The 20,328-nt window shown below is 34.6% G+C and overlaps 1 protein-coding gene across 1 annotated transcript in view; it reads left to right on the forward strand.

Annotated features, from left to right (window-relative positions):
- Lrpprc (leucine rich pentatricopeptide repeat containing) overlaps positions 1–20,328 on the forward strand; it is a 98,228-nt gene that overhangs the window by 69,924 nt on the left and 7,976 nt on the right. Inside the window, exons 28-34 of the mRNA XM_003473055.5 lie at positions 4,090–4,232; positions 4,469–4,574; positions 7,857–7,983; positions 13,161–13,249; positions 16,844–17,045; positions 18,861–19,000; positions 19,130–19,245. Of these exons, the coding sequence (XP_003473103.2) occupies positions 4,090–4,232; positions 4,469–4,574; positions 7,857–7,983; positions 13,161–13,249; positions 16,844–17,045; positions 18,861–19,000; positions 19,130–19,245 (923 nt within the window). The remainder of the gene's footprint in view (positions 1–4,089; positions 4,233–4,468; positions 4,575–7,856; positions 7,984–13,160; positions 13,250–16,843; positions 17,046–18,860; positions 19,001–19,129; positions 19,246–20,328) is intronic.

Raw genomic sequence — 20,328 nt, forward strand, 5'->3', positions numbered from 1 at the left:
AAATACACATTTCATATTGTGATTTGGATTAAATGATAAAATTGTCACACAGTGCTAATGTTGGTACTGAATGTGTATAATTAAAAGTCTTACGTTTTAGGTGTTTAGTTATTAAATGGTGGTTTATAACCTGGATTTGGGTGTTAATTCACCCTTTCTACTTTTTCTTCCATTTGAAGAACTATTTCATGCTTAAAGTGTAATTTTATGCAAACTTAAAACCAATACCAGATTTTTCTGTTTTCTATGAAAATAATTAAGCATTTAATGTAGCAGACTATAAACTATTTCATTTAGAATAGTCCTTTAGACTCTGATGTATTTCATTTTCAATAGTCACTTAAACTATTTCATTTAAAAGAAGATACGTATGAAGCCCTTACTGTGCTAACCCTTGCAGCAGGCACTGCGGCGTAAAGAGTGGTGCTCTGCACAGAGAGCAGGGTGTGAGAGCCACCAGGAGAGGTAGGAGGAACAGTGGCTGTCCAAGGAAGGCTGAGCGGTAGCCAGCCACACAGGCCTCTTTCTCCTATTTTGATGAACTTTTAATGTTTTTTTTAAAAAAAGAATAGAGAAATCTTTAGGTTCATCCTAATGTTTCCTTTAGGGTTAAGCAGTCTCTGAGATACAGAAGCATTTTCTTCTCCTTAATTCCCCCATCTGCTCTCCTGGCACTTCATTTCAGTTGCTTTTTGTGTTTGAGCCAGTAGTGTTGAGGAGCTCAGCAGGGCCTGCATACTCATTTAGGAGGCTGGAAGACATTAGAATCCTCACAGGGAAGTACCCCTCTGTGTACTCTCTGTGTACTTCCCACTTGCTTGGATGTAATAGCCCTACTCATTTTCCTTTCTGAAGAAGAAGCAAGCTGTCCATTTTTGTAGTCGCTTCTCCATTTTGCCCTCTGACTGTAGGTAACTGCTTAAATATTATTACATGAACAAAGTTTATTTGAAATGATATGTGAAATGATGTCCTGTTATACTTAATCTATAGTTGAGAATTTTTTTAGTTTTTATTAGTACATGTTTGTGGCATATAATGATTTCATTCGTTGTAGAGAGTTGGTACAGTCTTTAACAATTAGCTCCTATACATTACATGAAATAACTCACCAGCACAAGTAAATTCTATCTTTCTAAATGATATAGTGTTAGTTACCCTTTTGCTAGACATTTTCTGATGTCCTAAGCACTTCGGTTTTCTCTTTATATCTACAAAGTAAAGATTTGCTTATTCTTTGCACACATAAAATACTCTGTTCAGAATGAATCTGCCTTATGTTTGTAATTTTGCATTAAAAATTCATTGAATTTGCTTTTTAGACATTTTACAACCTTACATTTATTTTTCCTTGAGTTATTTGTTATTTCTATTTCTATAGACACTTGTCTATAGCTGTTGACACTTGTTTTCACAGTGTGATCTTTTCCCCTGTGTTATGACACAGGTAAAATGACTGGAGTTTATCTACTAAAGATGCAAAGAGGATTACTATGTTAACCAAATGTGAAAATGCTACTCTCTCAGTTGCCGTCCTTCCAATTTCCTTCTCTACATATTTTCTATAAAAGTACCTACTACTTTATTTCATATTCTATACTTCTTATACATTTCATTCAGTAAGTTTATCTTGTTTTACTTAATGATATGAAATAAATTTATAGGAAAAGAGAAATATTTGGCTTTTTCTTCCTTTAATTACTAATTTTTCATTGCTGAAATCCTTGAAACCTCCAAAGTTGACAGGTGATTTTGTTAAAAGTGTGTGTATGTATTTTTAAATAATTTTTATTTACAAATTGCTAGTCCGGTTTAATAGTTAATGTCTTGGGGCTGGGGATTTAGCTCAGCGGCATAAGTGCCTGCCTTGTAAGCAGGCAGTCGTGAGTTCGATCCCTGGTACCGATAAAAACGAAAAAGATAAAAAAAAAATAGTTAATGTCTTGAATGTTTTTATCCTCCCAAAGTAGGTTTTAATACCACTTTTTGCCTTGAAAAGTTACCACTCTGTATTAGTCAGTTATAAAGAAGGATAAACTTGAGGCTTTTACAGGTAAATGGATGCAACTTGACACTAAACTCATAAGTGAACTAAATCAGACTTGCACATGTAAATATCATATTGTCTCCCTGGTGTTAAAAACAAAACCAAAAAAAGAGAAAGTAATAAGGTCCAAAATGTACAATAGATACTGTGAAAATGAAAGAGGAAGAAAGTGCTCAAAAGGAAAGAACAACTGGGATGGGAGAAAGGAGAAAAAAGGAAACGATTATATGTATGTAGGGATTCATATATATATTTGTGTGTATGTTTGTATATACAAGATAACTACGTTACCAATCTGTTAGTTCATCAAAAAGAATAGTTTGTGATTTCATTGTTTGATCATCTTTTTCATGCCTAAATCTTCTAATCTGAGCAACTACTTATAACAATATACAATACATTAACTACTATTAATTTCTTATTTTGTAAAAATTCTGTATTGTTTCTATCCCTTTTTTTTTTTTTTGCTTTTTAATTTGTACAGTTTGAAGGTTGTAAATCCTATCTTTTCTTCATCATGTGGAAGAGTTTTGTTTGCTTAAAAATTAATGTCTTTCAAAGTACCTTACAATAATACTATTACTGATTTTTGGAGAAATTGCCTGCCTTCCCCTCCATTCACAGTACTGTTCAGCAATGACCAGAAAAAAGTTTCAAAGAAAAGCATAACTAGCTTGTAAGAGTCTAGTTTTAAAAGTTAATTGTAAATATAAGGTCTCATATTAGTTGGATTGACTTTATTATCAAAATATGTATAAAGCTGCTCTGAACTTCAGGTTAATTTCTACTGGTATTTGAGCCTCCTTTCAATATATTTTATGTCAAAATGTAAGTTACAGTCTGTATATTACCCAGAGAAATTTTCCTACATTTTTCTTTATTGTTAAATTCTGATGAACTCCAAGCATGTTTCACTTTTTGTTCTCTAAGGTTTTAACTTCCGGGGATTACTCGTTACCCCCAAATTTAGTTTTATTGGTTTCAGAATGAAATCCCATTTGTCTTACTGTTTTTTGTTTTAATTCTCTAAAATATTAAAGACCAAATATATTTATGATTCCTGGAATGTTTATGCACTAAAAGAAATCCTCATCTTTGAGCTGCAAAATCAAAATGTTACTTATATATATGCAACAGTTATAAAAAGACATTTAAAGCAGTATCTCTTAAATATTTTCTATTCATGAATACTGGGTCACCACATAGAAAAATGTGATTTTCCTATGGTGAAGAAATTAGCTTATTTCCTTTCTTCTTTTTCTTTGTTTTTTTTTTTTTTTTTTTTTTTTTTTTTGTATTTATTTATTTTCCATTGCATTTGTTTGCTTGTTTGTTTGAGACAGGTCTGTAATGCAGGCTGGTCTTGAACTTGCTTATGTAGCCCTGGCTGGCCTCAGACTCACAGTGCTCCTCCTACTTCTGCCTCCTGTGTGCCACCTCATGCTGTGCTTGTTTTTTTGCAAACAGATTTTATGCTGCCACCACCCTCCCCCGTGAAATTTAGTCTGATGGCATTTTCTGTTGAGGTTAGAAACCTAAGAAATTACCATCTTAACACACCCTGTCATAGATTCTTCATGGCAGTATAAGATGCAGACAGTTGTCTCTGCTCAACTAAATGAAGAGTTACAGATTTGTTGCTTTTAAAAAAAAGTGATTCATTTGAACACATTCAGTCCTTTTAGACTCACAGCTGTAGACAGTGTCTATGTATGTATTCTTCCTTATAAATACTAATAATTGAATTATTACCTGATTTCAATCTTCACAATGGGCATTTTCTCCCTTACTTATTTTAAGATGACAAATCGTATCAGCATGATTTTTAGACTATTAAATTGTGAAATTTCGAAAGGTTATAATTCAGGAGGTACCAAAAGATATACAGAATAGTCTCTTCCTCACTTTTGGGCGGTACTCACTTTTGGTTTCTCCCCTGAAGGCAGTATTTGGCGTAATGCTTTTTGCAGCGTCAAATAAGAAAAAGTAAAATGTCAGGAATTCTGTTTAACTTTATTAATTTGTTTAATCAAATTCTGCAGAAAAAAATGGTGACTGGCAAAGCGCTGATACTGTCTGGAATAAAATGCAGGAAGAAAATATTATTCCTCGTGAGAAGACATTAAGATTGTTAGCGGAAATCCTTAAAGACAGTAATCAAGAAGTTCCTTTTGATGTTCCAGAGGTAATTTAATTTCAGCATGAGTGTAACAGATTTTGTGGTAGTGTGTCTTTAGGTCCCAGATCAACCCACTTTTATACTGGAAGAAATCACCATGTTTAGCAGTTTTTGTTTTTTAACTTTTTTCGGTACCAGGGATCGAACTCACGACCGCCTGCTTGCAAGGCAGGTGCTTATGCCACTGAGCTAAATCCCCAGCCCCAGCAGTTTTTGTTTAATTGGATAATTTTGTTTTAAAGTTGTGGTATGAAGACAGCACAGATACCCCAGTTTCGTCACTGGCACCTGTGAACCCTCTGATTGAGAAAGAGCTGCTGAAAGCCTGTCGCCAGCGGAAGAACCGAGGTGAGCCTCTCACTGGGCCTTGTTTCTAACAGCAGCGTTGGGTGTTAGCCCAGTACGCCAGTGGTGCTCTGGGAGAAATTTCACACACCTGTATTTAACATTAAAGTTACAAGATATCTTAGCACAATTGGGAAAATGTAGATATTAGGTTGAGTGTTACTACAGATTTACTCATCTTTGAAGTGGGTTTGTTAAGTCAGGAATTCAAGCAGCCTAATTGATAAATTTGGGGTTTAATTAGCTGAGCTCAGCAAGACTCACGTAGAGACCCCTGTTTCAGAAATTTTTGGTTGACAGCTGTATTCTGCTTCTTTGTTGAGCAGGTTAATTTTTCTCTTGTGGGTACAGTTCTCATGGGACTTGTACCCTGAGTAATTTTTCATTCTCCTGGGTCAAATACAGGACACTAGTTAAATGCATGGCTCAAGATGGCATCAGTTATTCCAAGGTACAACAATTTTTTTAGCAATAATAATGGTGTTAGGATCTATAGGACAGTAACTTTAAATTTTGGGACCAGTGCGAAGTATTGGTGAATGAAAAAACATTAAGATTTCTCCTAGATTTTTAAATTCTTAAGCCATGAAAAACAAAGGAAGCAGCTGGGTGTGGTGGCTCATGCCTATAACCCCAGTCCTCTGAGTGGCTGAGGCAGGAAGAATGCAAGTCTAGCCTTGACAAGTGGGCCTCACAGAGAGTAAAAAATACAAAATAAGCTGGGAATGTAGCTCAGTGTGAAGACCCAGGGTTCAGTCTCCAGCACTTTACATTTGAGTTTTTCTTAATAAAACCTATTAGCATAAGGTTTCTTTTAAAAGCAGGACTTATAGAGTCACATGTTCTTTAATAATAGAAATTCTAAGAAATGTGACATTGGTTGATTTCATCACTATGCACACAAGTAGCTTTACCGTAAGAAGGGTATGTCACAAGACACTGTACTCTGAGGCTAGCAACATTATCTGAAATATTACATGGGACAAGACTATACTTTGAAAATAATATGATCCCAGTTTTGGGGTCAAATATTGTAACATTTATTTTAAAGTGACAAAGTGATTAGGGAATTAACCATTATATTAGTGTTTGTGTTAAAGTGGATAAGCACTGTCTCAAGGTTAGAGGTATTTTTCTTGATTTTTTTTTCCTTTCTATAAACTTTCTCAAGATATCTCTACCACTATTGTAAGTAGTTTAAACTTTAACTATTAAGAAAGTAAAGATGTAAAAAAAAAAAAAAAAAAAGAAAGAAAGAAAGTAAAGATGTATGTGTCAGACACATGAAAAACACACTAAATGTGAGTGTTAGGAAAATTAAAGCAAAAGGCATCTCACCAATTTAAAGTGAACGCCACAATCTTAGAAAATAACTAGTAAGAGTTTCTGGATTTATTAATTTTAAATATAAAAATACTACTTATTAAATATCCTCATTCAGTGTGTTACATGTGGTTATTGGAATATAAACAATAATGAAATTAATTTTTTTTAAAAAATAGTCTCACTATGTAGTTCAGGCTGGCTTTGAATTCACTCTGTAGCCCAAACTGGCTTCAAACTCATAGTGATCCTCCTGCCTCAAGTACTAGGATTACAGGCATGCACTATCTTATCTGGCTACACTAAGTCTTTTAACCAGTCTTTAAAAAATAAATGAATTGAGTGCAGTGATGTATCCCCATATCCCACCAAAATCAGTCTGGAAGGCAAGGTAGAAAACTTGTGAGTTTACTAACAGTCAAAGTAGCAAGAAAGAGAAAGAGAAAGGCCAGTGTATACATTGTACTGAATGACAATATTTTGCAGTCATGTGGTGTGACTATATAACTGTTGAGCAAAATTATGTTGTGACTTTATTTTAAACTTGTGACAGATTCATACTGGCACAAAAATTAAGAGATGGTAATGATAGAATTCTGTCTTATATGTGTGTTTTTATTTTATTTTTATTTTTTTTTCTTTGCCAGTGCCCTAGAACAAACAGGTGTTAACAAACAAAAACCTAGGGACAAGGGTATAGCTCAGTGGCACAAGTGCTTGCCTGGCATGCACAAGGCTCTGAATTCAATTTCTGATATCAAAAAAACAAACAAATAAACCTGTTTCAAGGCACTTGGTAATTCAGTGCTACAACGGATTGTTCTTTGGACATCTTAAACTTGATTAACTATACCAAAATTGCTGTTCACTTCCCCAAACTGTTCTCCTTCATTATGATGGAGATAACCATCATTGTCATATCTTGTCTCTCTTTTCCTCCCAATTTGACTAGAAGAGATAAATAAGTTTTTAATATTGCCACTTTGTTTAGTTGAGAGAATAATGCAGACTCACCTAATTCACCCATACAAGCATAACAATGCCTGTTTAGAAACCTCTAAATAGTATAGAATGTTTTTCTGAACATCAGTATCATGTCCATTCCTACTGACGTGTTCTGTTCTTCTTACATTGAGCCTTATGTAATAGAAGGCTGTACATGGTGGTTTTGTTATGCTCTGTCTCTGTTATGATGTGTTTATCCAAACAGGAGATTGGATTGTAGTTCCAGATGGCTGTTTGTAGCCAAGCAATTTTATTTCAGAAAAGTAAGTGACTGAAAAGTGTAGTTACTTCTCTTTTGGTAACATCTTTTCATTCACTGACAGTTATTGTGAACAAGTGAAATAAAACTGTTAATCAGTCAAACAAATGTTGCCTAGTTTACTTGTTAGATATCTGTATATTTGAAAATTGTATGTTTTTGTATAAGTCCTGTCGTAGCCAAATAATTTGATCTTCTAATTTTAGAATTATAGGTTATATTCACTTTAATGCTATTGTGTTGAAATGTTAACCATTGAAACCACCCACTTATAGATTAAAGATTGCTTTAAAATGAATCTTTTGCTCCCCTCAATCTAAATTATACCTCTGGTTTATTTGGACTTTAATACATTTTGCTATTTATTTTGAAACTGGCATCTTTTGATAAATTTAAAAGAGCTATTTCTCATTTTTATTGGCATGAACATAATTTGTTAAGAAAGGTAGTATGAAAAATAATTTTAAAAGGAAAATAGTTTTAGGTACTGTCCATTTTGATGAAGTAGTGGTTTCCAAAACTGATTTTTGAGGAATGATGTTAGCTTGCTCAGTTAGTATATGTCTGTAGAGTGACAATGGTGGATGTGTATGTAAAAGAAACAAAAATTATGAATTTAAGGATTTAGTTTAGGGATGTTTCTCCCTCCCTTTTTGTCATTTCAGAATAATGCTGTCTTATTTTTTGTTTTCTCATAGATGCATATAATATTTTCCTGAAAGCACAAGAGCAAAACATTATCTTCAACAGTGACACTTACAGAACTCTAATAAAATTACTGTTGTTGAAGGACAGTTTCACAGAAGCAATGCAAGTGAAAAATGCGTAAGTGCTGGCCCACTTTTACCTTCCACCTTAAATATCAGCTACCATTGGGGCTTTTAGAGGGATTGGTATAGTGGCAACTGATTAGCCTCAGCTGCCCATAAAAATTGTATTTTAGGTTAAGTCACTTAGGAATTTTATTTAAAACCTAAGGAAATTAGCTGTCACTGGCTTTATAAAGTTGTATACATTTTATTAGAATTCATTTTAGATATTCACATACAGAAAAGCAAAAATTTTGTTACGTACTTCTTATTTGACAACTAGCTCCATGTATATTGTATGATGGAGCAGTCTTATATAAAAAAGACACCAAAGGTTTTGGACTTAGACAAAGGTTTGAATCTTACTTACTTGAAAGCACTTTGAGCTTGGGAAAACTACTTACTATCTCTGAGCTTCAGTTTTTCTTTCTTATGATGAGTTCATAATATTATTTCTGAAAATGTCTTAAAGATATTGAGAATAAGGTAGAGAATCATAGATATTCAACACACTTTATATGCCTTTTTTCCCTTTTTTGTCTTGTTCAGTTTTGAGTTTTTTGGTTTTGGTTTTGGTTTTTTTTTTTAAATCTGGGTGGTGATGATAGTGGTTTTTGTGTCTTGGGCTAATCAGTGGTGGCAAACCTGTGGCATGCATGTTGCTTGTTTTTTCTTTTTAAGTCAGAAGACTTTATATATGAGTTGCTTTTTCTAAACTAAAACCTTAATATTCAGGTTTAATTGCATTGTTGGCACTTTGTGATAAATAAGTGGGCTTGGGGTTATAGTTTGGGCACTCATCTCTGAGACGTTTGCCACCATTGCCCTAGCTTAAGATACTTTATTAATGCAAACAGGAGTCAGAGTTCCTTCTTGGTGTCTGTTGTCTGCCTCTGTCATCTTACCTCTAGTTACAGTGAGTTATTAAACAAAAATGGCCTAAAAAGAAAGAGCTTGGGACACCTGCTTTGGGACATAGACATGTCTTGTTAAGGGTCAGTAGCTTGCTTGCTTGCTTGCTTTCTGGTACTGGGGATTGAATTTACCACCTCGCATTTGCCAAGCTGGCACTTACGCCGGTGAGTTAGACCTCTGGCCCCAGTAGCTTTATTTCTGATGAAAAAGTTCAATGTTTTCCTGATATACTGTGAATTTTGAAATAATCTCAGCCAATTTTTGGCCTAGAATCTCAAACAAAAATAGGGTGCATGCCATTTTTCAGGTCACTAGAAAGTTATACACCATAGGGCTTACTGAGTTGTAGTTCTAGCGTGATCCTCTCTCCCCCACTTGTCAGGGAGACAGCATTTGTCTCGGTGGATGTGGTCTTGAATTGTCTGAATGTCTGAAACAGTCACATTAGAACTACTTGAGTATTTAATGTACTGAGTGCCTCATTTGTGTATTTACTCATTTGCTTGTTAAGTTATGAATCTCTACAGTATGATTTAATCATTTGCTTGTTAAGTTATGAATCTCTACAGTATGTGGTCAGTGACCTGGAAACTTACATTTAACAGTGTCCTGTCATCTATAACCACTAAGGGTCTGGTCTGTCTTCTAAGATTACTTTTCTCAAAAAATTACTATGAAACTATCCCATAATAATAAATGATGTTCTGAAATAACCAGTGGTGATTTGGAAGGTAGACAATATAAAATGTAGTATAAAACATTTCTTTGTGTAGCCTTCTGTGGGTCTTGATCTTTCTTTTCTTGGGAGGGGTATTGAAAGATGTTGATCTAGAATATTGTGATAAGCATGGCCTATTTCCCCTTATATCCACAACCTATAAAATCTAAATTTAATTTCTTTCCTTCCCTCCTTTAGAGTTTCACAAAACTTTTTTGAGGTATGATTGACCTAAAAAAGATGTGTGTATTTAGTGTGTACATCTCAGTGAGCTGGGGTAAATACACATGCATAGAAACATCAAAGCCATAAACATGTCTGTCACCTCCTACTTTCCCCCAACTTTGTCTATAATTGTGTGTGTGTGTGTGCGTGTGCGCGAGTGTGTGAGTGTGTGTGCCTACGTGCACGTAAGAGCATGTTCCTCGTAGCAGTTTTAAGTATATTCTGTAGCACTGTTAACTATGGGCACCGTTTTGTGTATAGCTCCAGAACATAATCTGGCATAAAAATTTTGTGCCCTTCCTTTAATTATGTCCCCATTTCCCTCTAGCCAGCCCTTGGCAGCCATCATTCTGCTCTCTGCTTCTGAGTTTCACTTTTTAGATTCTACATATAAACCAAGACTTTTTGTATAACTAAAAACTTTGGGGGGGGGGCTGTGTTATCCTATCCAGTTTATAATAGAACTGCCTTCCTTCCCCATGTAGCTGTGTAGTTGGATGTATGTCCCTTTTCTTGAGTCACTAAAATATATCTACCTATGTGAATTGTAACTCAAGTTAAATCTATATGGAATAAATTTTAAAATAACCCTGGATCAGGAGCTCAGAAGTGGCAAGTTCAAGTTCCATTTATCCAATTAATTGTATTACTGGAGGTATGTCATGTATCTCAAGATTCATTTCATAGTTCATGACCAATTCTAGACCAGGTCATCTCTTTCCCTTCCAGCTCTGTATTAGTGAACAGAGTAAAAAAGAAGTAGCCAGGTAACCATATCAGTGACTCTATATAGCAAGAAGTGGTAGCCACTAGTACTATTTTGGAGCCCTTATACCATCCATGAACAGCAGTCTATTGTTACAATTATCTGTGTAATGCCTCTTGATCAATCCTAAGAGCAGTCTTAATTTCCTATAAATTTTTTAAATGCCATCTTTGGTTTTGACTCTCTATAATGTGTTACCGATGCACTTAACTTCTAATGAGATTTCTTCAGTTTTACTGATAAGGTTATTGACCTTCCAAACAAATAATGAAACCTCAGAAATAATAGTTAACAGCTGCCTTGAAAATTTTTAGAAGCCAACTTTCTTTCATTGTTAGTTTTCATCTTTACTTTTTTAAAATAGATGTTTACTTACAACGAACTGTTTAAGGAAAGTAAACTACTTAAAGAGAAGTAAGAAAAGTGAATTATTATTTTAAATCTTTGATAAGTAAACTTCTTGAGGGGTGCTGGGAATCGAACTGAAGACCTTGTGCTTGCCAGGCTTGCCGAGCAGGTGGTGTGCCGCTGAGCTATGGCTGAGAATCATACGTAGCCCTGCTTTATCGTTTGAGAGTGGTTCATCATTTTCCCTGCTAGCTGCTATTTCAGTCTATCTAGAAATGTTCTCCAGTGTAGTATAGATTCTGAACACTGACTCATATCCCATGCACTTGTGATATAAGCACAATCTGTAGTCCATTCATTACTCTGAAATGGCTAATGTTATTTGTAATACTCTCTTTTGGCTAAGGTAGATTAATTTTTTGCAGTTAATTATAAGTTAAAAGATTAATAATCTTTCCACACCCTGTATTTTTTTTTCCTTTTTGGCTAGCCTCAGAAAAACGTTTGAATAGTATGCTGTTGAATGTAGTAGTCACTAGCCATATGTGACTGTTTAAATTACTTAAAATTAAATATGATTTGATTATACTATTCTGCTCCTCTGTCACAGTCGCCATATAGCCATTATGTACCTAGTGACCTTGCCTAGTAGGCAGTTCAGATAAAGAATATATAATTTCTTTTATTATATAAGTGATTCCAGTGCAGAAGTCTGTCAGTAACTTTTGGTAGTTTTTCGCTTCTTGCTAGTTTGGATTGTATTTTGATTGGTCTGTTTCTACATTTATAAGATTTGAGAGTTTTTGCTTCCTGGTATTTATCTCTGCTTTCATATTTGTAATGAATAGGTAGCTTCTTGAGATAGGAAGAGATTACTGATAAAAGTAAAGTATCACATGTATGGGGTTTTGAAAGATTTGTAGATCACAGTCTCAATTTTATTACCCTGTTTTAGAATTTTAGGTAGTATTTTTAAGTAAATGTGTAATATTGATATGAAAAGTGAGCTTTTAGTAGTGTCTAACTTACTTAACCATGCTACAGTTTAAGAAAGAAAATCCTTTATTTTATGCACTGTATAGTCTCATGTGAGTTATCGACTTAAAACCTTTGACAGATGGGACACAGGGAAAAAAGTCAAACTGAGCAATGGGTACTTTGGTAGGATTAAGAGGATTGGTCAGCGATCTAGGAAAAGCCTGCATGCAGGGGCCACAGGGTGAACCTTTGAGGCTGAAAGTGATAGAGAGGATGAGTGTGTTGTGGTGTCTTTGGAGGATTTTCCTAGGACTGATGGGAGCGGTGTGGCAGCGACCTGCTTTCTGGCAATCTGCTCACGGTGTAGGCTCATGTTGGTGCGGTCGGTCATCCCTGAGCTTTGATAAGGCAAATGGCAGCAATTGCTTTTGCTCATTTTGACCTTTGGAGATTTCTTGATCGGGAGATGAACCCTCAGTGCATTAAGGATGCTGAAATTTCATCACAAGAGCTGTGCAAACAGAAATAATATCTGGCTGTTAGGTTGTGGGTTTGTTTTTAATCCTGTAGGTTCTAGTCAAAGTAAAGCAGTTTTTTACTGTTGAGTTTTTAAAAATAAGGAGTTTTGTTTCAGATATAAAGCTGGGATAAGATTGTTATATGAAGATTTTAAATTTTAATTTAATGGTTTTAGTTCCACTAGTATGTTTAAATGCTTTAAAAACTATATGTATCTAGATGACAGAAAGTTGAAAATTAATCAACAAAATGACATGTTGGTTAGTAATATGCTTTAGTTTATATTTAAAATATACAGTGCTGAAAATAAATGCTCATTTTTGTTGCTGGAAGAATAGTTTTACATTTTATAATTACAGTGAACATAGAAAAAAGGGAAAAAGTATCCCACTTAGGATACAGCCGAACAATGCAGGGCATGCAGTTATTTTAGTCATCTAATATGTCAGCATTCAAGAATCTGAACCGATTGTTTAAAAAAAATCTTGTACTTTGTTTCTTTTGTTGCTCATTTCCAACTTTGTCATCTGTCAGAATGCAAAAAAAAATTATCCTTCTATAACCATTGACAGGATAACACAAAAGCTGTCTCCAGGTCGATATTTTGCAGCAATATTTTTAACATACGAACAGTAGTTTTTATAATTTCACCTTGGTGCTCAACCATTTATTATCGTATCAGAAGCATGTCAGTAATTCCTTTCTAAATGTCTGCTTCTTTTAGCGCTGAGACCCACATCAAGGGCTTCACACTGAACGATGCTGCCAACAGCATCCTCATCATAGCGCAAGTTAGGCGGGATTATTTGAAAGGTATGTCACAATGCTTGACCTTTACGTCACATTAATGCCTCTGCAGATTTTTCTTGTAACGCCCTTCGAATACTTGGATAAAGGAGTCCATTTAGCAAATTACCTGCTTATCAAGAGCCTTTTGTGGTAGCTGAGAGACGTAAATTACTGTACATGCATTTATAATACAGCTTGAATATGAATGTACTTGTCATTTGACCACTTAGTCCAGTTTCCATTCCATTTAACACAAGATGGGTTTTCTTAAGATGAATCACAGCTCTTCAGACATGCAAAATTTGTGTTCCAAGAGGAGAAAAAGTACAGGCTTTCAAGTGCGTTAAAATTCACAGTACAAGTCATTTTGCTTTGGAAATTAACATACTTTCGAACATCTGAAACAATTCCCAGCAGTTGTTTCTCACATATTGTGTTGGTTGTGTGTGAGATAGCAAATGTGTTAAATTGAGTGTTAAATATGTGGGATTGTGCACCAAATGATTATAATATTGATTTTTAAAACTTAATCTAATACTTTTTTAATAGTTCATAATACCAACAGCAGTAAAATACAGTTTAGAGTTTTTAAATGCTTAAGAGGGCAGCGCCAGAATTATGCAGAGGTGACTTTGGGAGGGTTGGGATGGGGCTTGGTGGTTTGGCAAAGGCCGTTTATGGGTTTGCCTAGTGGGGTGGAGTTGGATCTGGAGGTCTTGTGAATGAGTTCCCAAGGGGAACAATAATAACTCTTTAGGTAAGAAGCTTTTCACATTTTCATGTTTGAATTTTAACCAGTACAGTTAACACCACGGTTTTGCTAATACAACAGAACCCATTTAGTATATGGCTGGAGGAAAAGCTCTTTAATGCTTAAATCTGTTACTTAGTTTCTTCCCGTCTGTAATGTTTTTCCTTGCTTGCATGTTTATAAAATAATTTCACATCGCTAAGAGAAAATTGTACTAATTGTGCAGCCTTGGTGTTGCTTGTAATACCTAGGTGTGCTGGTCCTTAGCTGTCTCTGTAACTAACCAGAACTGAACACGTAAGTGCTGATTTCACCCTTTGCCACGTCTCAACCTTGTCGTTCCTCAGACAAGGCTGACCTGTCTAGACATCTCTTTGGACAGCCCTGAATCATAAATTGAACGGCATGGGGCTTGTTCCTAAAACTTTAAAAAGCTTATATTTCTAATAGAAAAGACTTTGTTAGGCTTATTTTTCATGCAGAGGTGATAATTTTAAGACACAAAACAGTTAAATTTGGTACTCATAAATTAGCTTATTGTGCTAAATAGCTTATGTTTCTATAAATAAAAAGAACAAAGCACTTTTTAATTTTAATTCCAGAGGTTCATCTCACCTGTGTTTTATTTTGATTACTACCCTCTACTTGTATGTCAGTGCACTTTGTAAGAAAGTGCACAAATGTAGTTTCTCATCTGCTTTTCTCCACTGTGTAGCTTGAATGGATTGTTGCCCAACAGCAGAAGTGGGGAGCACAGTGTTTCCTCTGTAGCCTCCCACCCCAAGCCCTGGTGTCCAATCTTGCCACAGACTGAATCACACATTTGCTCAAGTCATCAGCAAGAATGAGAATGCTGTTGTTTTGTGCTCCTTTATACATTTTGCTCCATGAGGTGAAAGTTCCTAAGCTTTATGATTGCCTTTCATTCTTCTGCTCTTCTGTCGTTCAGGTGTCTTTTAATCAATCCCATCAAAGGCAGTTAGAAAACAACAAAATCAAATATATCTCAGTGAGCTTTTTAAACATGCTGTGGTGAAATATGAATAGTACATGTATACAAAGCAGCTTTGCAGTATTCTTAGTTTCTGTGAGTTACTGAGTAAATGTTGAAATTGGGTGATAGTGAGAAAAGACTGTGTGTTTGTGAGTGTGTATGTCTTTAAGGTCATTAGCTAAAATGACAAATTCTGCTTAAGAATATGATTTAGGGGCTGGGGATTTAGCTCAGCGGCATAAGCGCCTGCCTTGCAAGCAGGCAGTCGTGAGTTCGATCCCTGGTACCGATAAAAAGGAAAAAGACCAAAAAAAAAAAAGAATATGATTTAGGTCACAAGTTTTCATGCTCCCTCTCGATGACAGAAATGATCTATTCTGCTTGCCTCTCCACTCTCATGTACCCATAGATGCAGCCTCTGGGATAGTTGGACTGAGGTTGATATCTAGCAGTGTGACTTTGACCTCAGGAAAGTAGTAACTTCCTGCCCTGGTTTCTCATCTGTAAAAATCAGTGCTTACCTCAGTAAGTTGGTTTTGAGTGTAGATTTGTAATACTATGTCTGGTATTTAATAAATGCTCAACAAATACAATAAAATACACAATAAATTCCAGTTACCATTGTTGTATTTTTGTTATTTTGATCCATTGGTGGGTAGAAAGATTTTCCCTAACATGAGTACTCAAAGTACTAAAAATATTTTATCTTTGTCTGACGAAGTTAGCCAGACATTATCAAGCTTATTTTCTGTAGATCATATTTTTAAAATAGTATAAAAACTTTTATTTCCTATTTGAATATGTATTTATAAAATTTTATCGAATATGCTTTTTAAAATGACCTATGTGCCCTAAATGAGAATTGCTGGCTTATATTATTTATAGATTTGGAGTAATAGTTTATTCAGTAAGAAACATTAAATTCATCATGTCTTTTATTTACTATATTTTTATAGACTTTAATTATTACCCTTTCTCATTTTTCTGTGAAAGATAAGCTGTTATTCAGAAAGCTGTTTTGAGAGTCTTAGTTTTGTCTAGGTTATACTGCTTTAATTGTGAAGTTTTCTTTGGTGGAGCTAGTACGGCGATTGTTATGCCAAGTATTATTCCACCCCCCTCCGATCTGCTACTCATGTTCAACATAAGGATTCCATTACCTTTGTAGATGAACCTAAAATCAGAAGGGTATTCCATATTTATTCATAATCAAGTACTTACAATTGTGATTAAGTAAGCAAAATACCATTGTACTATAGTGAAAAGAATTGAGTAAGCTTTATTTTCTTTAAAGACTGAATACAAGAAAATAACTGTGATGTGCCTTTTAACATAAATCTATTAATGTGAAAATTGAATTTTCCAGTTTGGCTACTCCACAGTGGTAAATTCTATTTAGACCATATTTCCTGGGGAAGAAAAAAGGTTTTGAGATATTAAAAGTTTTTTGTTTTTAAGTAATCATGTAATCTTTGAGTTAATAAAATTTGAGAAGGTATGAGTCTAGCTAAAAGTTACATATTTTTGGAAGCTTTAATTTTTTTAAATTCTTCCTTATTTATACTTATGAATCTATCAACATTGAAATTAATCATGAAAAAAATGATATACCTGAATGGAACTCAGATTGCCAGTCACACTGTAGGTTTTCTTTATGTCATAAGTTTCTGTGATCTCAAATACTTTATAGATAATCAAATACTTTTTTAAAAGTTTCTTATGAAGTATTAATATTTTCTGTAATCTGGAATAAATTATTTATAACTTTGTATATAACCGCTTGGTGCTCAGATTTAAAAGCTGCTTTTCAAAATGCATTAAAGTCAATATGAATTAAATAAGGAAAACTGTACCCTTTGCTCTTTTATTTTAGAGGCTCTAGCCACTCTAAAAACAGTCTTGGATCTGGACCAGGTTCCTTCTAGGTTATCAGTGACCCGCCTTACCCAAGCGTTTGCCTCTAAGGGTGATGTACAAAGTATAGAAGCAGTTCAGAAGATGGTCAGCGGACGTGACTCAATTGTGCTCTCAAATATGATTTTCATTAATAACATTGCCTTGGCGCAAATAAAGAAGTAAGTATTGTCAAGTTTTTCTGAATGAACACTATGTCAAATAACACCTTCTAAAACTTTTTTTATGCCTTTGGAAACCATGTCAACCTAGGAGATTTCATTTTTGATTATTTTCTATTATGAATAATTAATATGTTGAGAATATATTTTATATTTAGATTAAATCTTAGAATAAACATCAGATTCATAAAATTTGACAGTTGCTAACTTTTCTTGGTATGTGCATGTATACATACTTGTGTATGTGAATGTATATATGCATGCCATGCCTCTTGTCAAAAATCCTGTTCACAAAGGTGAAAATGATTTCATTTGTCAGCAGTATTTGAGAGTGATACCTACTAACATGTTGTGATATAGAGGACCCAGCAAACTTGTCAAGGTTGTGCATTTCTAGGGTTAGGCATATAGCTACATGCACGTAGAGCATGTATGTAGTATGCATAAGGCCCCTTGGTTCCATTCCCAGCACTCACTAAAAATCATTTCCATATTCCTCATCCACCCACCATCTCAGTACACACACCTATAAGAAGGAGGCTTGATTTCTTTACCATCATCCCTAGATTCCTTATTGGGAATCATCATTGTACAAGTAAACAGGACTTGATTTTTTTCTGTGCTTGTTGTTAACCTCCCTTTGCTCAAGTTCAAGAATCATAGGGATAACATGGAATTGACACTCTAATAATGCTTTTGGAGGAAAGATGTTCTTTTTAATCTTATCAGGTGTGTTTGGTGTTTGCAGGATTTTTTGTTTATTCCTATTTCTTTGAGCCCCAAGTAGTTACGTTTTGTTTGTTTTTACCCTTTAAAATTATTTCCTTAAATAGAACATCAGACTTTCTTTTTAATAAGAAGATGGAATTCTTTTAAGTTAGAAAATTAAGAACATTCCAGTGGAAGGCTGAATGAATTTTGCAAAACTATATACTGTAAAAATTTCTTACATGACATGAAGAACGTGTTTGTATTCACTACTTAAAAAGGAATTGAAATCCATAAGAACAGTGTATTGATACTCATTTTTAGTTAGAGAATTCTTATTTTGATACACTAAGCATAAAATCAATTATTTGAATGTAGAGTATCATAGCTATAAAATACCAATTTTTTTTTTGTACCAGGGATCGAACTTGTGACCTCACATTTGCCTGGCAGGCAGTTATGCTGCTGAGCTAAATCCCTGGCTAAAACACCAGTTTTTAATTTCCTTAACTAAAATTGTATGAAATATTTTTCATGATTTGCTTAGTAGCTATACAATTGATTTTTTTTTTAGCATAAAGATACTGATTTCTGAGAATTTTGTTTTTCCTAAATATATACTAGCTTACAGAAAGAAATTTATGTGACTGGGTAAGAGACATTACCAACTTTAAAAGATGTAATATATTACCTTTGCCTTATACAGTAGAGAACAATTGTAGATTATAAAGCCAAAATTATAACACTTACACAGATTAGCATGTCACTTCCACAGAGCTGCAAAATCAAACATTTCAGATGAAGTTACCTTGATTAATGTTTATATATATAACTTTGTTCTTATCTCTAGAGCAGTATTTTAAAATAAACAGCTGTTTCAACTAAGATAAACAACTACTATAGTGTGAATTGCTCAATGATTGCTTTTGCCACTAGAATATGATTTAATTATTATACTTTTTCTTAGTCGTATTAATTATAAATATATTCCTCTTGTTCCTAAAATATGTGTATCAGTGGATCAAAAAGTAAGCTCTTATACTGAAACTGGCTATAATATAAATATAAAAACATTTTTAAAATAATTTATTTTGCCTCCTTTTTTAGCAACAACATAGATGTTGCCATCGAAAACATTGAAAATATGCTTACTTCAGTGGACAAAACCATAGAACCCCAGTACTTTGGCTTGTCATACTTATTTAGGAAAGTAATGGAGGAGCAGATGGAAACAGCAGTCGAAAAATGTAAGCTGGTTGTTTAGTTAAAGAGCACAGAAATATATTTGTTCTCTGGTTAAACTAGACCAAATTTCTTTGATGGGTAAATCATACCACTGTTTTAACAAAAGGTTTTTCTTACCTGACATTTTCCAGTAAGCATCATGGCAGAAAGATTGGCCAATCAGTTTGCAGTTTACAAACCAGTCACTGATCTTTTCCTCCAGCTTGTGAATTCAGGCAAAGTGGATGATGCCAGAGCTCTTCTACAGGTAAGGACTCAGCACAGTGGCACTTGTCACTAGTGAAAAGCAGCTGAAAAATTACTAGACATGCTTGAGTGTGCAACTCCAGAAATAAGGTGCAATATTGCTAGGCCATTTGAATTGAGTGTGAATCAAGATTGCATAGCAAGAAACTGGATTTTAGGCTGTAGTTTGCCAGTTTTAAAGATGCTAAATAGGACAAGAAATGTCCTTACAATTTAAGAAGGGGTCGAGAGTGGGGAAGATGAATTTTGCTGAAATGATTTAAAAACAAATGCTTCCATGCAGGTAGGCAGTGCAAAACAGTTCCTTTGATTTTTCTATGTTAATTTCTCAAATACTGTAAATAGTGTGCATCACTATGGCAACACGATTTACAAATAAAATGTAGAAAGTGTTTGCTTTTCAAGTACAGCTTCTCACTGAATACTCGACATTAATTTTGCTTTCTATTCACTTGTGTGTCACAGACACATTAAATGACAAATGCAGGTCTCTGTGGCCCGCACTTTCAGTTAAATAAGCAATCTTCAGGGAAGAAGACAACTGCATTCACACCATTTGAACAGTAAGAAACATAAAGCTGCACCAATTGCGCAGAGCGGTAGGCGCTCGAGCTGCCACTGGCAGTGTACACAAACAGGCGCCGCCGGAGCCCCTTCCCAGCAGGCGGCAGTCAAACAGTCGCCGTGATCCTACCAGCGGTTGTGTTTGTGTAGACTCCCTGTGTCACACTGAGGCCTGAGACCAGGTTTTGATAGTAAATAGTATTATATTCACTTACATTTCTACCAGCTACACTATAGCTTAAGCAGAAGATAGAGAAGGTAAAACTGTACCCATTTGCTCGAGTTCCGGTTTTGATTGTAAAGTCCATCTTGACTGACAGTGAGATCCAAACCATTTTTTAAAGAAGGGGCCTGAAATGTTTCTTCTGGGTTAGCAAGGTTGTATAAAAATGTATAAATTGGACTGGTTTTTGTGTCTGGACATAGAAGAATTCTAGTTAATTGCGAAGTTGCTTGTTTGATTTGGTTCATTTACCAACTCTCACCCTTTTTTTTTTTTGTTTGTTTGTTTTAAAAGGAA

The sequence above is a fragment of the Cavia porcellus genome, unplaced genomic scaffold (assembly GCF_034190915.1).
Source record: "Cavia porcellus strain 051 isolate PalLab524CR breed Dunkin Hartley unplaced genomic scaffold, mCavPor4.1 scaffold_1, whole genome shotgun sequence".
Classification (NCBI taxonomy): domain Eukaryota; kingdom Metazoa; phylum Chordata; class Mammalia; order Rodentia; family Caviidae; genus Cavia; species Cavia porcellus.